Source organism: Pristis pectinata, chromosome 5 (assembly GCF_009764475.1).
Source record: "Pristis pectinata isolate sPriPec2 chromosome 5, sPriPec2.1.pri, whole genome shotgun sequence".
Lineage (NCBI taxonomy): Eukaryota > Metazoa > Chordata > Chondrichthyes > Rhinopristiformes > Pristidae > Pristis > Pristis pectinata.
In genome coordinates, this window is record NC_067409.1 from 18,199,484 (window position 1) to 18,219,759 (window position 20,276).

At 39.7% G+C, this 20,276-nt stretch overlaps 1 protein-coding gene across 6 annotated transcripts in view; it reads left to right on the forward strand.

The window, feature by feature from the left end:
* Positions 1–19,803, forward strand: part of dync2i1 (dynein 2 intermediate chain 1) — a 74,025-nt gene extending 54,222 nt beyond the window's left edge. For 4 of the 6 annotated variants that reach the window (XM_052016041.1, XM_052016045.1, XM_052016046.1 and 1 more), the window contains 6 exons: positions 1,654–1,705; positions 3,033–3,090; positions 8,646–8,745; positions 11,752–11,883; positions 14,683–14,906; positions 19,464–19,803. In XM_052016041.1, the coding sequence (XP_051872001.1) occupies positions 1,654–1,705; positions 3,033–3,090; positions 8,646–8,745; positions 11,752–11,883; positions 14,683–14,906; positions 19,464–19,638 (741 nt within the window). In that variant the 3' untranslated portion in view covers positions 19,639–19,803. Of the gene's footprint in view, positions 1–1,653; positions 1,706–3,032; positions 3,091–5,293; positions 5,390–8,645; positions 8,746–11,751; positions 11,884–14,682; positions 14,907–19,463 lie in introns of those variants that run through there. The other 2 variants (XM_052016042.1, XM_052016047.1) reach the window with 2 other exon arrangements.
* The last annotated feature ends 473 nt before the right edge of the window (positions 19,804–20,276 follow it).

The window sequence follows — 20,276 nt, forward strand, 5'->3', positions numbered from 1 at the left end:
TGCTCAATGTTTCAGCAGCTCCACTCATTTCAATGGAGTAAAACAGCTGCAATGAAGGAGGGGCAAGTTGCAGGGATTTCTATTTTCAGAATTGATTAAGTATATTTAATTGATTTAGATGCTATTGAACATTTTATTAAATTAAGAAAAAAGTGATGGTCTGTTTAATTTTTTGTATATTTTGAGAAACATTTAAACTACTTGATAGTTTTGATAGGCTTAACTGGTTCTCAAAGCATCTCTTCAGGAATACATGTTCAGAAGGTCTAGTAGTTTGCTAGGCTTCATTAATTGGGATGGAACTTGCTTCTATAAGATCCACTCGGATAAGTGAAGACCGGGTTGGAAGAAGAGCAGAGAGCACAAATATCTTGCTGCTCCCATGAAATTCTGGGTCAATATCAAGAAAGTTGTGAATATATCTTTGGTCTAATATAAAACTACTCAAATTTCTGATAATTCACTCAATTAATTAATAGCTAATTAAACTTAAGTCGTTATTTTAAGGGTGTGATGCTGCCTGATGTGTCTTTTAGTATTTAGGAAGGATTTTTCAAGAAAACAAAATAATTACAGCAAATAATGCCATTCCTAAATTTAAAAAAAAGTAGTAAGTCATTTAGGGTCAGAAAGGTAGAGTGAGAAATGGAATATGTAAGTTGATTTGGGGAAATAAAGCAGTGTGGAGGAATGAACATAAAAACATGAGAAATGGCGGGAGAGGCCATTTGGATCCACATGCAGCTCCATGAATAAGATCATGACTGACCTTGGTCACCACTTTCCTGCTCATATCCCTTGATTCCCTGAGTATCTAAAAATCTATTAATCTCTTTGTTGAATATGTTCAGTGACTGAGCTTCTCTAGCCCTCTTGGGCAGAGAATTCCAAAGATCCACCAGCCCCTGAGTGAAGAAATTTCCTCTCATCTCTGTCCTGAATGGCTGAACCCTTATTTTGAAGTTGTAATACTTGGTTCTGGACACCCTAATTAGTGGAAACAACAGCTTTGCATTTACCTTGTCAAGCCAAGTAAGAATTTTAGATGTTGCAATGAAATCACCTCTCATTCTTTTAAAATCTACAGTGTATAGGACAAACTTGCCATCCCTTAACCTTCACTGCACTCCCCCTTTTCCATATGAGGATTCAGTAGGCCACTTCATAATAGGAACAAAAGGTCTCAATACTTGCAATTTTCTTGCAACAAAGCCAAACTTGCCTTCCTAATTGCTTGCTCTACCTGCACATTTACTTACAGTGATTTGTGTACAAAGACAGCCAGTTACCTCTGAAGACCAACATCTTTCAATATTTCAACACTTAAAAAAAATAACACCACTAACTTCTAGTTTTTCTGCCAAAGTGGATGACTTCACATTTGTTTTTTATTATATTTATTACATTTCATCTATCATGTCCTTGCCTGTTCATTTAGCTTGTATATCCCCTGAAACCTTTTTGCATGCATACAGCCCATCCTGCCACTGAGCTTTTGTGTATGATCTTGTATCTCCTTATGCAGTTTGTGCCAAATTTGGTTTGATAATATTCCTGTGAAGTACTTTATTTATATTAGGGTGCTGTATAAGTGCAAGGTTTTGCTGTTGAGGAATTGAAATGTGCTATGTAAATGCAGATGCTTTCTTTCAGGTTGTGGTTGAACTCCAAAAGGCAGACCTTGCTGGCTCTCTGACTGACTTAGGTATGTATGAAATATAATGCGGTAGGAAAACTAATTGAACAGAAAACTAGATTGAAGTACCACCTTTTTGAGTTGATAGAATTCTCGTCCTTTGAGTTAGAAAGTCTTGGGTTCAAGACCAACCTTAAAACATGAGCACAAAATCTAGGTTTGCCCTGCTGAAGGAGAACCCAATCTTTTACATATGTGACTCCATCTGCCGCGAATGGGGCCTAAAAAAAAATCACTTACACCATTCCAAAAAGAGCAGGGCAGTTATTCCATATCCAAGGCCAACATTTATCCTTGAAGTAACACAATCAAAAAAAGATTAAATTGTCATGTCTTTGTGGGACCTTGCTTATTAGAAATTGGTTGCTGTGTATTTGGGGGATAAAAAAGCTTTGACATTAAGTAATTGGCTGTAAAGTGGTTTGGGGCATTCTTTAACATGTGTTTTAAATACGTTCATTCTTGTCTTAAGGACATGAATTGCTGAGTGAGAGAGCAAAAATGAAAAATCAGGATGTGGGGAGCGAAACAAAGATTGTACAAAAAAGGGAATTGAAGATTTTGAAAAAAAGGGAGAAAGATGCCTTGGTGTTGGAACTAAAAAGGCAGTAGAACATTGACTAGAATAGTGGAGTAAAGGAATCTGTAGTTGGAGAAGTGAAGAATAAAGAAGTACCCCAGAAGTTAACTGAAGTAAAAACAGAAAATGCTGGAAATAGCAGGTTAGGCAGCATCTGTGGAGTGGGGAACAGACTAATGGGTTCAGGTTGAAAATTTTTAAAAAGTCTGCAGATGGTGGAAATCTGAAATAAAAAGAGTAAAATCTGGACTATAAGATAGTAAGGTGAGGTCATGGAAGAACTTAATATAAAGGATGAGAATCTTTGGTTCAATCTAGGCAGTCATTTGCATTTAGGGAGGGTGAAACATATAAGATAATGCAGTCAAAGATAGTCTCCACATGTTCAGCTGAATTTAGGACAAGAGGATCTAAGTACAATTTTAAAGCAAAAAGATGGCTTCATTTTTACTGATAATAAGCTAAATGAAACTTTGGGTCATCTAGATCTCTGCATCTTGCAACGGTAACCTTTAGACTGATACTGCTGGCAAGAGTTAAGCGATAAGTAGGTGGGAGAAAGGGAAAATGGAAGATTACAAATGATTCCCTCTTCAATTAGGGCAGAGGAGTCAAAGAGAAGAATTTAAAGAAATATTTGATGGTGAAAAAGAGCTCTCATGGAAAATCCTAGACTTGTGGATGGTTTTGGCTTGGTCGTGTTAATACATCTATAAATGATTGGGTGTGTTAAATTCATCTTTTCTATATTTTCAGGACTCATCCCTGGTGGGAAGATGAAGTTGATCCACAGCTCTGCTATTGACACAATCAGGTAAGACTGTATGGCAGACACAAGAGACTGCAGATGCTGGAATCTGGAGCAACAAACAATCTGCTGGAGGAATTCAGTGGGTCGAGCAAAATCTGTGTTGGGGTGGGGGGAGGGGTTGGGGGAAAACATTTTTGACATTTTGGATTGAAACCCTGCATTAGGTCTCTTGCTTCTATTTCTAATATTTTTGTGTTCTTGATGGTTACTTAAATGATGATACAAAAAGAAGTACTGAAGAGATCAGAAGTAAAAGGAAATGCTCAGCAGGTCAGGCAGCATCTGTGGAACATGAAACAGACGAAAGGGTTCAGGTTGAAAATTTAAAAAGAACTGTATGCTGAAAATCTGAAATAAAAACAGTAAAATCTAGACACTGAGAAGATCAGGCAACATCTGTGGAAAGAGAACTATTAGATCAAGCATTAGATTGAAGAGCTTTCATTAGAACCGGGGGTGGGGGGGAATGAAAATGATTTGGCTTAAAGTTACAGAGAGGATGGGGTAGGGACAAAGGGAATATCTCTAAGGTGAAGCCAAGGTTGTCGTGGGGATAAGTTATAAATGGGGTCATCGATTGATGGGTTAATGGAGACAGAAAGAGAAAAAACCTGAACAAAGACACATAAAAGCTATGAAATATGGGCTGAAGGAGCTACAAAGTACAAAATGCAGAAATGTAAGACATGCCCAGCAAATCAAGCTGTGTTAATGGAGAAAGAAAAACTGAGCCAATATTACAGATGGACTGGCCAGTTCTGATGGCAACTTGAATCTGAGTTTTCCTTGCAGACTGAAGGCAAGTGCTCCACAATCACCCAATACACGGATTAGTTTCTCCAATGTAGAAGAACTCACATTGTGAATACCAAATGCAATAGACTAGATTGGAAGAAGTACAAATGGTTTGTTGCACCACCTGGAGAACCCTTTGCGTCCCTGGCTAGTGGGAAAGGAAAAGGTAAAAGGACAGGTGTTGCATTTCCAGCAGTTGCATGGGAGCGGTTGATGAAGACAGAAGAGTGGACCAGCGAGTTGCAAATATTTCAGGTTGATGATCTTTCATTATCACTGAGAAATGTTGGAAATGAAACAAGTTTTAAATTGCAGAGAAAGTGGAGACAGGAAAAGAGAACAAAAGGAAAGATCTGTGACAGAATGTAGACCAGCAGAGATTGAATAACACAATTAGTGATATTGCTGGCTATAAGAATGTCATAAAGGCAAATGAAAAAGGAGAAGTCTCCCTGCGATGGAGTAAATAGGGGGAGCTGAACAAAATATGAAATGACTAGAAGTGGGAGGAAGAAACTGAATTATGGAAATACAGGATACAAGTCTGGTATGAATAATTTGATGGACTTGTTGAATTGACCGTTGACTTCTGAAAGCACTAAGACAAGGTGCTGTTCGAGTTCACATTGAGCTTCATTGGACTAGTGTAAGAGATTAATTACTGGATGGTCAGAGGGAACGTGCAATGGAGTATTAAAGTGAAAAGTTGAGGGTCATATTAATGACTTGGAGGAAGGAAATGAATGTACAGTCGCCAAATTTGTAAATGACATGAAAAATAGATGGAAAGGCAAACTACGAGGAGGATGCAAACAGTTTACAAAGGGATATTGATAGGTTAGGTCTTGCTGCTACTTTACAAGGCACGAGTGAGATCACATCTTGAGTGAATAATTTTTTTCCTATTTAAAGAACGATATTATTCCGTTGGACACAGTTCAGAGAATGTTCAGTAAGATAATCTGGGTATGGTGTGGTTGTCCGAGGAAGGAAGGTTAAATAGGTTGGGATCTGCTCATTAGAGTTTAGAAGAATGAGAGGTTATCTCATTGAAATATATATGATTCTAAGAGGGCTACATAGGGTAAATGTTGATAGGAGGCTTCCTGTCATGGGAGAATCCAGAACCAGATGGCATGGTCTAAGAATATGGGGCACACATTTAAGACTGAGATGAAGAAGAATTTCTTTCACTGTTGTGAGTCTTTGGAACTCCTTGCACAGAGAGCTGTGGAGGCAGAGTCCTTGAGTATATTTAAGGCTTAAATAGATTTCCAATCAGTTAGGGAATCAAGGATCATAGGGAAAGGTCTGAAAACTGGATGACGAAAGTCAGAATCACTTTGATTCTATTGAATAGTGGACTAGATTGAGGGGCTGAATGGCCGACTCCTGTTCCTTCTACTTACAGTCTTCTTGCGAATTGAAAGGAGGTGTTCTGCAAACCAGTCACCCAGTCTGCATTTGGTTTCGCCAATGTAGAGAAGACCAATATGTGAGCGCCCAAAGCAATATAGACTATTACTCAGTGTAACATGACCATGCAGAGTGCTGAATCATTATAGCATTTCTTCATTCACTCTGAACAGTCATAGGTATGTAAACTCCTGTTCTTTAAGAAAAGACATGTCCAGGTTGCGTGCTGCTATGCTGGGAACCTAGTGTGACCCCTTATCCTCCTTGTTGCTGCGCACTGCTGTGCTGGGAGCCTGGGTGCCAGGACCCTGATTGTTCCTGCTTTTGAACAGTGAATCACCTACAGCTCTGTTTGCAGAGGCTGCTTGTGAGGGTTGGTATTGGGTGGACTGGAGCAAGCAGTGTGACTGCTCAAAGCTGCACTGTGGCCAGCATGGTAAATGTGGGATGATGCTGGAGACTGGCAGAACCTGCTTAATGCATTGACAGGCTGCATGGATCCTGCAGTCTCTCTCATCACCTCCTGTTGTACCTGATGAAAGACATTGTCTCTCCCTATTTTTGTTTTATGTGAACAGCTCTCCCTCACCAGATATTTCTCTATGGTAACAAGCTCAAGAGCCGGCGACCACTATTGATCTTTTTACCATGGGAGTGGGGGAACAGCAGGGGTTCGCACCAGGTTCATGGCATAACTCTCTTTTTCTCGCTCTCTCTTTTTCTCGCTCTCTATGCTATAATGGCCCCTTTTAGTACTGATTCCATTTGTCCTCTATTTCCTGGAAATGTTTCCGGAGTGCTAATTGAGGTACCTGTGTACTAAAATGGAAGAAATGCAAGTAAAAGATGTGAAAAGAATGTTTGGGTCCCTGGCCAGCAGGGAAGAAAGGAGGTAAAAGGGTAGGTCTTGAATATCTAAGGTTGCATGGGAAAGTGCCATGAGAAAGGGATTGATGGAGTTGGAAAAATGAACAAGAGCATTCCTCAGGGAATGGTCCTTTCGGAATGCTGAAAGGAGAGGGAAGGGGAAGATGTGTCTGGTGGTAACATCACTTCTATTTAAAACAGGCTAGATGGAAAAACAATTCATGCATACATTAGAAGCAGGAATAGGCCACCTTGCTCCTCGAGCTTGCTCTGCCATTTAATAAGGTCATGGCTGATCTTACTGTAACCTCAGTTCTGTCAATTGCTTCCATTGCCTTCAGAGGAAGAGAGCTCTAAAGGCTCATGACCTTTTGAGAACAAAAAAATCTCCCACAAAATGAAGCATCCTTTCCGTACTTATCCTGTCAAGACCCCTAAGGATTTTATATGTTTCATTTAAGGTTTCTCTCACTCTTCCAAATTTAAGCAGAAGTTTAGCCTGTCCAACCTGTTTTCACAAGGCAACCAGCCCATTCCAGGTATTAATTGAGTAAACTCTCTAAACTGCCTCTACTGAATTGAGATCCTTCCTTAAATAAGGAGACCAATGCTGTACATAATGTTCTAAATGAGGTCTCATCAATGCCCTATATAGGTAAAGCACAACTCTCCTACTTTTGTATTTAGTTTCCCTGGCAATAAATGATGACATTCTGTGAGCTTTCCTAACCACTTGTTGTACCTGCTACTAGCCTTCTCCAAATCATGCACTAGGACACCTTGATACTTCTGCATCTCTGTAGTCTCTCAACCATTTAGATAAAATACTGTTTTTATTTTTATAATTCAGCCATAATAGGGAATACTAAATTGGGCTGATGTAACTTTACTTGGACTATTTGTAGTCCATATTATTCTATTAAAGAGCTGGCAAAGACTTGATGAACCAAATTACTCTTTCTATGGTGTAAATTGCTATTGCCCTTTACTTGAAGTTGTACTGTTTATAGATTCTATGCCTTTTTTGAAAATTGTCTAAATTAGCTGACTTTATTTAAGAACATAGAACCTTTTTGCCATCATTTCCTGGGTCATTCCTAAAGCAATTTTTACTTTGCTGAGTAAAGACAGATGGAAAATAATTACTCAGTAATTAATTATTCTCTGGCATTGTCTTCTTGAAATAATGTTTAATTCAACCAATACTTCATTTCACCATGTGCTTACTACATATACAGCTGAACAATCTTTCGCTGTTCGCAGCATTTTGTTAATGTATCTCATTGTGATTTTTCATCTGCTTAATGTGTCCTCTTATCTGCTGAATTCTTATTATCTATTGAAAGCCACTTGCTTATCATTCATAGTTCTGTTTTTACAGTTTTTCTAAACTACATTGGGATCTACTATCCTGTAGCCATTTTGATTGATTATTTACTTCCCATTTTAATGTGCAATGTAGACAAAATAAGTTAATTTCATTTACTTAGATTAAAAAAAGAACCAGATCATTTCAACAAATTATGCAAGAGAAGGATTGACACTTTTTGAATGACTGTTGAGAGTTTGAGGCTCAAGTGCATTGATTTAAAAATGGCTACATACAGTACCTACATGCTTTTAGTTCCTTGGATTTGGATCGTGTGGTTGATTGATTTCATATACTGGCATTCTGATGACATCCTTTTTGTGTGCTTTTGTACCATTTAGTAAATAAGGAACCTAATTTACACAAAATCAAGTTCAAGTTTATTGTTGTCATAGGCATACACGTACAGGGTATAAATGCCATGAAAATTAGCTTTTTGCAGCAGCAGCACAGTACATGACAAATTTAAATTAACATAAATTATACATAACTTACACATGCACAAAAATAAACAACAAAATAAACATGACATTAGTGCAAGAACGAGAGAGAGGAAAAGAAATCTCGTCCAAGGTAGTGTTAGGGTTTTTCAGGTCATTCAAGAACATGATTGCAGTGAGGAAGAAGCTATTGTTGAACCTTGAGGTGTGAGTCTTCAGGCTCCTGCACCTCCTGCCTGATGGTAGCATCGAGAAAAGGACATGGCCTGTATGATGGCGGACCCTGATGATGGGTGCCGCCTTCCTGAGACATTGCCTCTTGTAGATGTCCTGGATGGTGGGGAGAGCTATCCCCATCATGGAACTGACTGAATTCACTACTCTCTGCGGCCTCTTCCGTTCCTGCGCATTGGAGTTTCCATACCTGCTGTGTATAATTTCCACTGTACCCCTGTAGAAGTTTGTCAGAATCTTTGATGACATGCTGAATTTCCTTAAGCTTCTAAGAAAGTAAAGGCACTGGTGTGCCCTCTTCATGGTTGCATCAATGTGCTGGGCCCAGGATAGGTCCTTCAAGATGTTGATATGTAATGTTTTTGTTTTTTCACATATAGCGTGATTTCCACATATCCATTTTACTAATGTTGCTATTTTTCTGTTGGGGTTGTCAGCTTTTTCCCAAGAAACCTCTTGCAACTGGGACGTCCTCGGACACTGAGTATCAAGTTTCTGCCATCAGATCCTAATCATTTCTTTATTGGAACAGATATTGTGAGTATTGTTTGGAAACAAATGAAATCTTATGGAAACACAGGTATAGTCATCATGCTCCATTTGGTTGGCTTCATGTTAAAAATAAGATAGAACAGATTAAAATCTGGCGACCTGATTAAGCTACTGTACAGAACTATAAGCTTGAACTATAAACTAGAAGCAGCATGCTAATAAAAGAAAATGCTGGAAATACACAACAGGCTGCAGCATCTGTGAAGGGAGAAAAAGATTTCGCATCAATTTTACTTCAAAGTTCTGTCGTCCTACCTCACTCTGTCATGAATGTTGGTGACTGTCTAAACAATTAATGGGAGGAGGGTACAGGAAATGTTCACTTTCTCAGTCAAGGCAGAAGTCAGTGCAAGTGCCCAAAATGAGGCTGGAGTGTTTGCAGCCATCTTCAGTTCAAATGCCAAATGGATAATCCATTTTGGCCTCCTCCTAACGTCCTTACCATCACAGATTGCAGCCATTAGACGACTGACTCATTCCATTCCTTGTAAAGAAGGAATTGAGAGTGAGAGCATTGACACTAAGGCTACGGGCCTAAGGAACACTCTGCCTGTATTGTTAGAGACTTCTGCTCCAGAACTAGCTGTATAGGCAAACAGTGCAAGCTACTATGTTAACATTTAGTTATTCAGATACATTCTGTTCCCAAAAATTAGAACAAGTTTAATCTGGTTAATTTCCAGCCTATCAGTCTACTCAATGATAAGGAAAGTGTTTGAAGGTATTATTAACTATGCTGAAAACAGAGCTTTCTTGTCAATAACCTATTCATTGATGCTTGGTTTGGATACATGTTCCCTGATTTCATTACAACCCTGCTCCAACATGGACAAAGAGCTTTCTTCAGAAGTGAGATAAGAGTAGCTGGGTTTGACACTATGGCAGTAAGAAACCCTAATGAAACTGAAATCAATGGAAATTCAGGGTAGAAGTCTCCAATAGTTGCAATCAGATCTATTACAAAGGAAGATAGTTTTGATTGTTGGAGGCCGATAATTGGAGCTGCATGACGTCAACTGCAGAAGTTCTTGAGGATGATGTCCCAGGCCCAAATCCTTCAGCACCCCTCCATAAAAATATCAGAAATGTTAAACATCCACTGATGATTACTCCTCAGATAATGCAGCAGTTAATGGCTGCATGCAGGAAGACATGGACATGATTCAGGCTTGGGCTGAAAAGTGGCACGTAACCATTCATGCTGCCCAACAGCCAGGCAATGACCATTTTAAACTGGATGAATCTAACTACCACAAACTGTCATTTAATGACCTTGCTTTTTCACTGAATTGCTCATTATCCTGGGCATTGGCTAAAAACTCCAACTGAAAGAGCCACATAAATGCTGTGCCTAAAAGAGGAAAAGATGGGTGTCATACAGCAAATGACTCATCTTCCGTCTCCCCAAAGCCTTTCCACTTGCCTGGGTGTGTGTATTTCCAACACTTGAAGCTGAACAGAGCAGCATGCGTGATAACCCACCATTTACCATCATAGGGTGGCACAGTAGTGCAGCTGGTAGAACTGCTGCTTCACTGCTCCAGAGACTTGGGTTTGATCCTGATCTTGGCTGCTCTTTACAGAGTTTACATGTTCTTACTGTGACCTCATGGGTTTAACCCAGCTACTCCAGTTTCCTCCCACATGCCGCATACATTCTAGTTAGTAGGGTAATTTTCTACCATAAATTTCCCTCAGTGCAGATGGGTGGTTGTAGAATTGGTGGGAGTTGATGGGGATGTGAGAGGAAAAACTAGATGAGTGTAGATGAGTGCTTGGTGGTTAGTTGTGGATACAGTGGGCCAAAGGACCTGTTCCCATGTTATATTATTCTTCATGTATGACTAAACATTCACATCCTGCACCACCACTGCACCGTGCTGCCGTGCATGTAAGGTACTGTGGTAACTCTCCAAGGCTTCTTTAATATCAGTTTCCAACCCCATGGTCTGAAAGCATGTTCATTGTTGCTGTTCAGTTATTGTCACTGGACAAATCCTGAAACTCTCTGCCCAATAATACTAGGGGAGCACTTTCACCAGAAGGACTGTAGTGGTTCACCACCTCAAGAGCAATTAGAGATGGGGATTAAAATATAGGTCTTTTCGATGAAAACTCACACTCCCAATCTGGGTATATAGAAAAATGGAAAAGAATAAATTTTGATAATCATCGATTAGGGAAACATGAACTTGATGATTTGTTGTATTGTGTTTGATCATTTATTTGCTAATTCTCCTTCTGAAACATATCTCTTTCTCAGCATCTGTCTCTGCCACATGGGGTTTAGTTTAGATTTCACATTTGCTGTTTAAAATCCACAGTGATCTCTGTGATATTATGTGGTTTTGTTCTTATTCCTCAATAGCACCAATTATTTCATAAATGCCTTAATCTGCCATCCTGTTGCATCTTTTGCCAAATCCAGTACTTTAAAAGGTGACAAGGATCACAAACTTTGATGATTGGATGCCACCCCTCAGTAATCTTACCCTTCTGCTTCCAACTTCATTTCTCCTCTCAATTTTGTCTCTCGCCCAATTTTCTTTATGCTGTCCTCAGAAACACATTTTCTTCACCCATGCCCTGTTTCAACCAAGAGGCCTGTCTTTAATCCCTGCCCATAATTGCACTTCAGAAAGTAATGTTGAGCAGCCTTCCTGAACTACTACGGACCTTTGGGTGAAGTTGAGTGAAATTACATGTTCCTGATTTCAATCATGTCAATGAGCAGCATTGCTGTAGATCCCACACAAATCATAGCTATGTCTTCCTTTTTGTAGGATGTGTAATGCACTCCTTGTTCCACTCTAACTCGGATCCCTTTCCTGACCTTTTCTCCTGGTAAATGGCAGTTTTGGTTTGGCAGTAATAGAATCTGGCACTCCCTGGAAAGGGACATTTTGTTCTACCATATAAAATGCATTAATAAATCTCAGATCAGTGCTAATTATAACATAGTTGATGTAATAATTTCTACTTTCTTAACAGGGTCTTGTCAGCCGTGGTACACGTCATGGCTTGCAAGCAGCTCCTAGACTGTACAAACCTCAGACAAGTGGTGCTGGACCTGTTCAAGTCACTTGTATTGACTTCTGTCATTTTGGAAAAACAATGTTCTTGGTAAGAATACCATCAGTCATGGTTTGATTTTATCAAATGCATTATTTGTCTTTAACTTTACAGACAACAAGGATTTTTTCCCTTGTTTTCATTTCCCTCCTCTCCTATTGGGTTCCTTCCCTTTCTTATAGCATTGTCTTTTTGTTGGCATGTGGTACTTCATTGTTCTTTATGTGTGAGCTAACACAGTGCTAGTAGCCTTTTACTATTAATAGTGTCATACAGGTGTCTAATTTCGACATTACTCGATTTCCATGGCTGTAGTTCTAGTAGGGAACGTGATTAGGAATGGGAACTTTGATTTGTTTTTTCCCTCTTTCTTACTTCTCAGTTGTAACATTCTGATCTCAGTTGCTCACAGTCTCTAATTGGTGCCTGGCAAGAAAGATTGTACTTTCCATTCTGAATTCCATTAAAAGATTTCTGTTAGAAATAAGCAGTACTCCTCCTATTCATTACCATGGACTGGAGGGATGATCTCACATTTGCTGAATAGAAACTTGGTTCACAGGATATCCTTTTGTAATTCTAGTGTTGCTTGCATTAATCATTAATACACTCCTATCAGAGATTTAGTTGCAAGTTTCAGACGCAGATAAATCTGGGCATTTTTATCATGGGGCTCTCTCTGGTAGGAGTTGATATAGTAGTTTTAGTGCAATTTGTAATGAGATATTGTGACCCATCTACTATTATTGGTATATAATAATAGACCCATTCAATACAGTAGGCAAAAGAAAGACTGAATTTCCCCAGTTGATGACAGATGAATGTCATTCTTTTGTTGGAAATACCGTAATGCTGCATATTTTTTTCAATTTGGAGAATGACAGTAAAATAACATTAAAAAAAATTGTAGTGGATTTGGAAATGCAGAGATCAAAAATTACTAAATAGTTGGACAGACATTAAGCCGAATCACATTGGACTGAGCTCAATGTCAGAAATGATGGCCCACAGTCCCTGCCTAGCCTGGATGCAAAGGGCCTAACTAACTTACCAGTAGTATCTGGATGGTACTACTCCCTCAAATTGAGTAGTACCATCCAAGTGACAACTAAGATGTGGGCAAAGTAGTGTAGAGGATGCACCCCTCGGTTCCCCCGACAGACTAGCTAAGAGTAGAAAGAATTCAGCAGATCAAGCAGCATTTGCAGAGGCAAAAGGTGTCATTTAACATTTTGGGTTGAGACCCTGCATCAGGACTGACAGGAAAGGGACAGTTGGCAGAGGGTGAAGCGGTGGATAGTCTTTTTCTCAGGGTGGAAATATCTGTAAGGTGAGAGGGGGAGAGCTTAATGGAGATTTACAAGCGAATTTTTTTTATACAGGCAGTGGTAAGTGCCTGAAACATGCTTCCAGGGGAGGTGTGGAAGCACATACAATAGCAATGTTTAAGAGGCATTTAGAAAAACACATGAACAGACAGAGAATGGAGAGATATAGAACATGTGCAGGCAGATGGGATTAGTTTAAATTAGCATCATGGTCAGCACTGACATGGTGGGCCAAATGGCCTGTTCCTGTGTTCCAAGAAGAAAGATTACTAGTATATAGTAATATGAGGGGGAGGGGTGGTGGTGGTAGAATAGAGGCTGAGAGGTGATAGGTGGAGCCAGATAGGGAGAGGATGATGGACAGATGGAACCAGGCAGAGGGAGGGGAAAGGAAGAGGTCAACAAAGGAAGAAGAAAATGTGTGTGTGTGTGTGTGTGTGTGTGTGTGTGTGTGTGTAGAACACTGGGGGTATGGGTGACATGAAACTGGAGCCTCTGCCTTACCTGGAAGGGGTGTTTAGGTCCCTGGATGATGATGAGAGAGGAGGTGAAGAGACAGTTATTACACCTTCAGTTCCAGGAAAGTGTCAGGGGTGGGGAGGGATGAGCGGACCAGAAAGTCATGAAGAGAATGGTTTGCAGGGAGACAGAGGTTCATCTACACCTTCTGGTATTCACAATGTGTCCTCCTCCACATTGGTGAAACCAGGCATATACAAGGTGACTGTTTTGCAGAGAACCTGTACTCTGCAGTGGCCATCTTGAGCTTCTGGTTGCACGTCATTGTAACTCTCCTTTCCACTCCCACACTAACCTGTCTGTCCTTGGTCTTCTCCATTGCTACAGAGAGGCCAAACGTAAATTGGAGGAAAAACATCTCATAGAATTTTCCAGTTTCAGGTAACCCACACCCATATACACTTGCTGATCCCCTTACTTCTCCCTTTGTTCATCTCTTCTTGCCCCCTCTCTCCGCCTTGTTCCATCTATCCAACATCCCCTCCCCATCTGGTTCCACCTGTCACCTACCAGCCTCTATCCCAACCCCTTCATACTGCTATATGTTGTCAACCTTTCCTCTTCACTCTCAGTCTTGATGCAGTCTCAACCCATCTGCATACACGTGGTCTCAACCTGAAATATCGACTTGCACCTTATGCCTCCAAAAATGCTGCTTGGCATCCTGAGTTCTTGCAGCGTTCTGTTTTTTATTCTAAATTACAGCATCTGCAGTCTCTTTTGCCTTCAAACCAAGTGTAGATCTTTGCAAGCTGTGAAAGCTATAGTTGATTTTAATGGTTGTTAAATATCTCTGACACTCAGAACCTAATGAACATTGTGTACTGATGATTTTGACTAGAATCACCGACAAAATGCTCAGTGATGTCTGACCCTTAAAGTCATTGAAACGAAGGGAGTCATGTGTCAGAAAGTGTAACCACCACTAAGTGACAGAATAAGAATAATGTAGATTTCTATTCACTGAGTTGTTTAAAAGGCTGTTTGTCATGTTATCTTGCAGGTTGGGTGTTCAGATGGAACGATTAGACTGCACTCCGTGACAAAAGAACGCCCCATTTTGCAGTGGAATGAAAGTACTCAGGGCAATCCAATCCAGAACTTGCTGTGGGCTTTAACACGACCTGGCATGTTTTTTGTCCTTGACACAGCATCTCACGTTTATGTGTGGGATTTGTTGCAAGATGTTTCTAAGCCAGTCGCAGAGGAGAGTCTTCAGAATGATAGGTGAGTAGAATGATTTCAGTAAAGGAGAAGCTATTGCTATGTTTTTCTAGTAGCTATTGCACAGTAAATATTTATATTATTGCATAAGAACGTTAAAAATATGTGTAGGAATAGTCCAAACAATTCCCTCGAATCTGTCTTGCTTTTCAGTAAGATCATGGTTGATTTGGTCATTGGCTTGAACTTTGCTTTCCTGCCTGGTTGTCATAGCTCTTGATTTCCCTAAAATCTACAAACCTTTCCTAATCTTTTCTAAGGAGATCGAATGCAGTTGGCAAAACTTTCTTTGGAGAAAACCTCAAAAGGTAATAAATCTGCTGCAGATTGGCCCTCCTCAAACCTTATATTCTGCAAGCCCTGATGATATCATGAAAAGATGATGGTTTCATAGAAAAGAATTCCCTAAGACCAAATAAAAAGAAGCTTGCTGGAAATCTGAACTAAAAACAAAAATCATGAAAGAACTCAGCATGCCAGGCAGCATATTTGCACAGAGAAATAAAGTTAATGTTTCAAGCCAACAACCTTCCATCAGAACAAGTTTAAGGTAAAATATGTAAAACACAGGGAAAAAGGAAGGGAGGGAGAAGACAAAAGATGTCAGCAATAGAATGGAAAACAAGAAGGGAAATGATAGAAGTGATGGTGCCTTACAGCTCCAGTGACCCAGGTTCGATCCTAACTATGGCTGATGCCTGTTGTGGAATTTGCATGCTCTCCCTATGATCATGTAGTTTCCCAAGGCCCCATATCCCATGCTGGCAGGTTAATTGGCTGCTGTAAATTGCCCTTGGTGTAGGTAGACAGCAGGAGAACCAGGGAGGAGTTGATGGGCAAGTGAAAGAGAATAGGTAACTGATGAATAAGTGGGGTGTGGGGGTGAGACTGATAGGATTGTTCTGAGAACTGGCATAGATTTGTTGATAGGTAACTGGAAGCTTGGGGCCACACATGAGGGTGAAGTCCATGAAAGTGTTTTGCAAGAGGAAGAACCAATCCGCATTTATCTCCCTGCATTACAGACAACAAATAAAATGCTAAAGTGAAAACAGAAAATACATTCCACAGTTGCACCTGACCTGACAGTGTTTCCAGCATTTTCTGTTTCTATTTCAGGTAGAATGCTACTTCACCTGGAGAGGCCCTGGTATTGGGAAGTATAGGATAGGTCATAGTCATTCAGCACAGAAACAGGCCCTTCAGCCCAACTGGTCCATGCTGACCAAGATTCCCATCGAAGCTAGTCACATTTGCTGTGTTTAACCCATATCCCTCTAAGAATTTCCTATCCATGTACCTGTCCGAGTACACTTTAAATGTTAATAATGTATCTGCCTCAACCACTTCCCCTGGCAGCCCATTCTGTGGGTGAAAAAGTTGCCCCTCAGGTTCCTATTAAATCTCTCCCGTCTCACCTTAAACCTGTGTCCCCTAGTCCTTGATTCCCCAACCCTTGGGGAAAAAAAAACTGTGCACATTCACCTTATCTATGCGCCTCATAATTTTATACATCTCTATAAGATCACCCCTCATTCTTCTACACTACAATTTAAAAAAAAGTCCCAACCTGCTCAACCTCTCTCCATAACTCAGTCTGTTGAGTTCTGGCAACATTCTCATAAATATCCTCTGCACTCTTTCCAGCTTAATGGCATCTTTCCCATAGCTGGCTGACCAAACCTGAACACAATATTCCAAATATGGCCTCACCAACGTCTTGTATAACTGCAACATAACATCCCAACTTCTATATTCAGTGCCCTGACCGATGAAGGCCAGCATGCCAAGAGCCCACCTTCACCCTATCTACCTGTGATGCCAGTGCTGCACATATTGTAGTTGCTCAGGAAAGTGCTGTTGAGAGAGGAGAGGGTTTTCTTTCCTTTCTTTTATATTATATTCATTTACTAAGAGATCGTTGGATCTACAGATTTTTTTTATATTTTATTGTTCTTTATGATTATCTATGCTATGATTGTTATCCTGATCTCTTTGTATTACATGTATAAATATTGATGCTATTTATCAATCTGTATTAATTTGAAAACTAATAAAAAGATTGAAAAAGAAAGAGAAAGGAGAGGGAGTATTGGTGGTAATTAACCGATGAACCAGAACGGAGCAATTCCTCGAGATCAAATCTTTGGAATTCTTTACCTCAGAAAGTTGTGGATATTGACTATGTTCAAGGATAATACTCAGATTTTTTGAATACTAAGGGAATTGGTTTATGGGGAATAAGTAGGAAGGTGAACTTGATGCACAGGGTGCTCGGTGATCTTTTTAAATAGTACAGCAAGTTCATGGGCGCAAAGGATGACTCCTCATTCCATTTTTTATGTTCTTGTCTCTTGTGTAGACTTGGAGAAGATGACTCTGTTTCTAAGTAGACCAAAACTATGGCTATTACTATAAGATAAGGTCATTTGGGATTCAGGAGAACCTTTGTTACCCAAGGGAAATGTGGAACCTGCTACGATAAGGACAACTACAGTCAGAGCAAGCCATATAAGCAAGTAGGGAAGAAAGTATATGCTGATAGGACAGGGTAAAAGAGGTGGGAGGATGTTTGTGTGGAATGTTAGAACCAATGGTGACTGGTTGAGCTGAGTAACCCGGACCTGTGCTATGTTATTGTGCAGTGACTATATTAATCTCAAATCTACTTTCTGTTACAACTGTAGTTTGTGATTGACTCTGCATGATCATTGTTAAGTTTGGTATCTTTTAATTGATTTTCTTTATCCAGATTGTCAACATTCATCTAATATAGATTGATAGAATCATTCTATGCATAACCATGACCTTTGGCCCATTATGTCCATGCTGGTCATCAAGTACCCATCCATACTAATTCCATTTACCAGCACTTTGTACATAGTCTTTTATGCTTTGGCAACTCAAGTGCTCATCTAGATTTTTTTAAAATGTTTTGAGAGTATCTGCATCCACTACCCATTCAGGCAGTGTGTTTCAGATTGCAAGCACTCTCTGAGCGAAAAAATTCTTTCTCAGATTCCATCTAAACATTTTGCCCATTATCTTAAAACCATGCCTTTTAGTTTTAGACACTTCTATTTTCTTGCTTTCTACCATATCTATGCCCCACATAATATTGTCTATCTCAATCAGGTACCCCCTCTGCCTCCTGCTCTCCAAGGAAAACAAACCAAGTTTCTCCAGTCTCTTCTCATAAGTGTAACACTCCACCTCAGGCAATATCCTGTGAATCTCCCGTGCATCTACAATGTAATCACGTCCTTCCTATAGTGAGGCAACCAGAACTACACACAGTAATCCAGCTGTGGTCTAACCAGTGTATTATAAAATTGTACCATAACCCCCCCCCGCTCTTACATTCTTTAGTCGGGGCCCAGAATGTAAGTATCCTGTCTGCCGCCTTTGCCACCTTATCTACCTGTGTTGATGTCCCATATGTACCCTATAATTATTTCATTTTAAAAGACTGCAATTGCCTACATTGAAATTCATTTGGCTTAACTTTGACCATTTGCAAATATTGTCCAATTAGAGTCATAGTTATACAGCATGGAAACAGCCAATTCATCCATGCTAACCAAGATGCCTTCCTTCACTTGTCCCATTTGCCTGCATTTGAACCTTTCCTGTCCATATACCTGTGTAATGTCTTTTAAACATTCTAATTGTCCCCATCTCTATCACTTTCTCTGGCATCTCATTCCACATACCCACCACTCTCAGTATGAAAAACTTACCTCTCAGGTCCCCTTTAGACCTTTCCCCTCTCACCTTAAACCCATGCCCTCTAGTTTTAGACTCCCTTACCTTGGGGGAAAAGGACTGTGACCATCCATCTTCACGATTTAATAAATCTCTAAGGTCACCCTCAGCCTCCTTCACTCCTGGGAAAACTGTCCAAGTCTATGCAGTCCCTCTTTATAACTCAAGCCTTCCAGTCCGTGCAACATCCTTGTGAATCTTTTCTGCCCCCTCTCTAGGTTAATTACATCCTTCCTATAGCATGGAGACCAGAACTCTGCAGAATTTTCCAGATGCAGTCTCACCAGTGTCCACAAATCCATGCCTCGCAGTCATTTTTGATAAATGTGGCCAAATTAGTTTATGATTATTCCTTTTCATAATAGTTTATAGCAAAGATTACAACAGTTATAAATACCAGTCACTTTGTTTAAATGTGATGCTGCCATGTGGTGCATTATTCAATCTGTGATATGCTAATATCTTTGAAACTGGATTTTCTTGATGAAGCTGTCCTTGCACCAAATAAACTCATGTTAACCTTTTATATTTTGCTCTAAAAGCAAATAGCATCTTTAACAGAAAAAGGCATGGTTTTTATGTTTCTGAGTCTGAGATTTTCCATTTGAATTGATACTACAGTGAAAAATAAATTAACCACACCCTGGACAGAATATTTAGATGTCCATGATAGTTTGATGTCCGTGTTAAGGTAAGTTTTGATGGTACTTGTATCCTTGTAGTTAATATTAGCCATGGCCATTAAATATTCACATTTTCTTCCTCATCTCCTGCCACCCCCTCTCCCCACTTTAGCAGAATTGCAACCATGGCCATTCTAGGTGATCCAGAGAAACCAAGTGCATCTTCAGGTCTCATGTTGGCAAAGCAATCTGGAGCAATTGAGATGCAGTACCTACAGAAGAAGTGGTCAGAACCTCATCTCAATGAATTGGAAACTTTGCACTATCTTTTGCAGAAAACTGTGTAGAATTGTGTACAGACCATGGAAAGAATTATTCCATATATTGAACAGTAAACATGTCCACAGTTGGTTTGTAAATGTAAAAATTATTATAGATTTTTGTAAAAGTTATTTATAATTTTTTAATTATAGTAAATATTAAACAAAGCTATAAAGTACTTATAAAACAAATTGGCTTGTATGCTTTTCTTCATTCAAATGCAAATACTATTGTTTGTAGCTCATTGAATATGCCAGACTGATTTTGGAATCATTACTTCTCTCCTCTGTATCAACATTGGGAGATGAAAAAAATTAAATTGTTTGATGTGCCTTTAAAACCTTATGAATGCACAAAACCTGTATACCAGCCACTATAGAAAGAATTAGGAGCAACAGCTCTTGCTTTATAAGTGCTGCGCACTGATACAAATATAGTGGGGTGGAGGAATGGAACTGCTTAAATACAGAACTATTCCATTCAGCTTGCAAAAAACACTGCTGTCAGTGGTCTAGGTTCCACTCACATGAGGTAAATTGCATGTTTTAGGCAAACCTTTATTATGTTTATTCTCCCTGAAATATACATTGATATAAGACTCTGACAGGGTAGGTACTGAGAAGTCGCCTCCTCTGCCTGGAGGGCCTAGAATAAGGGGCCATAG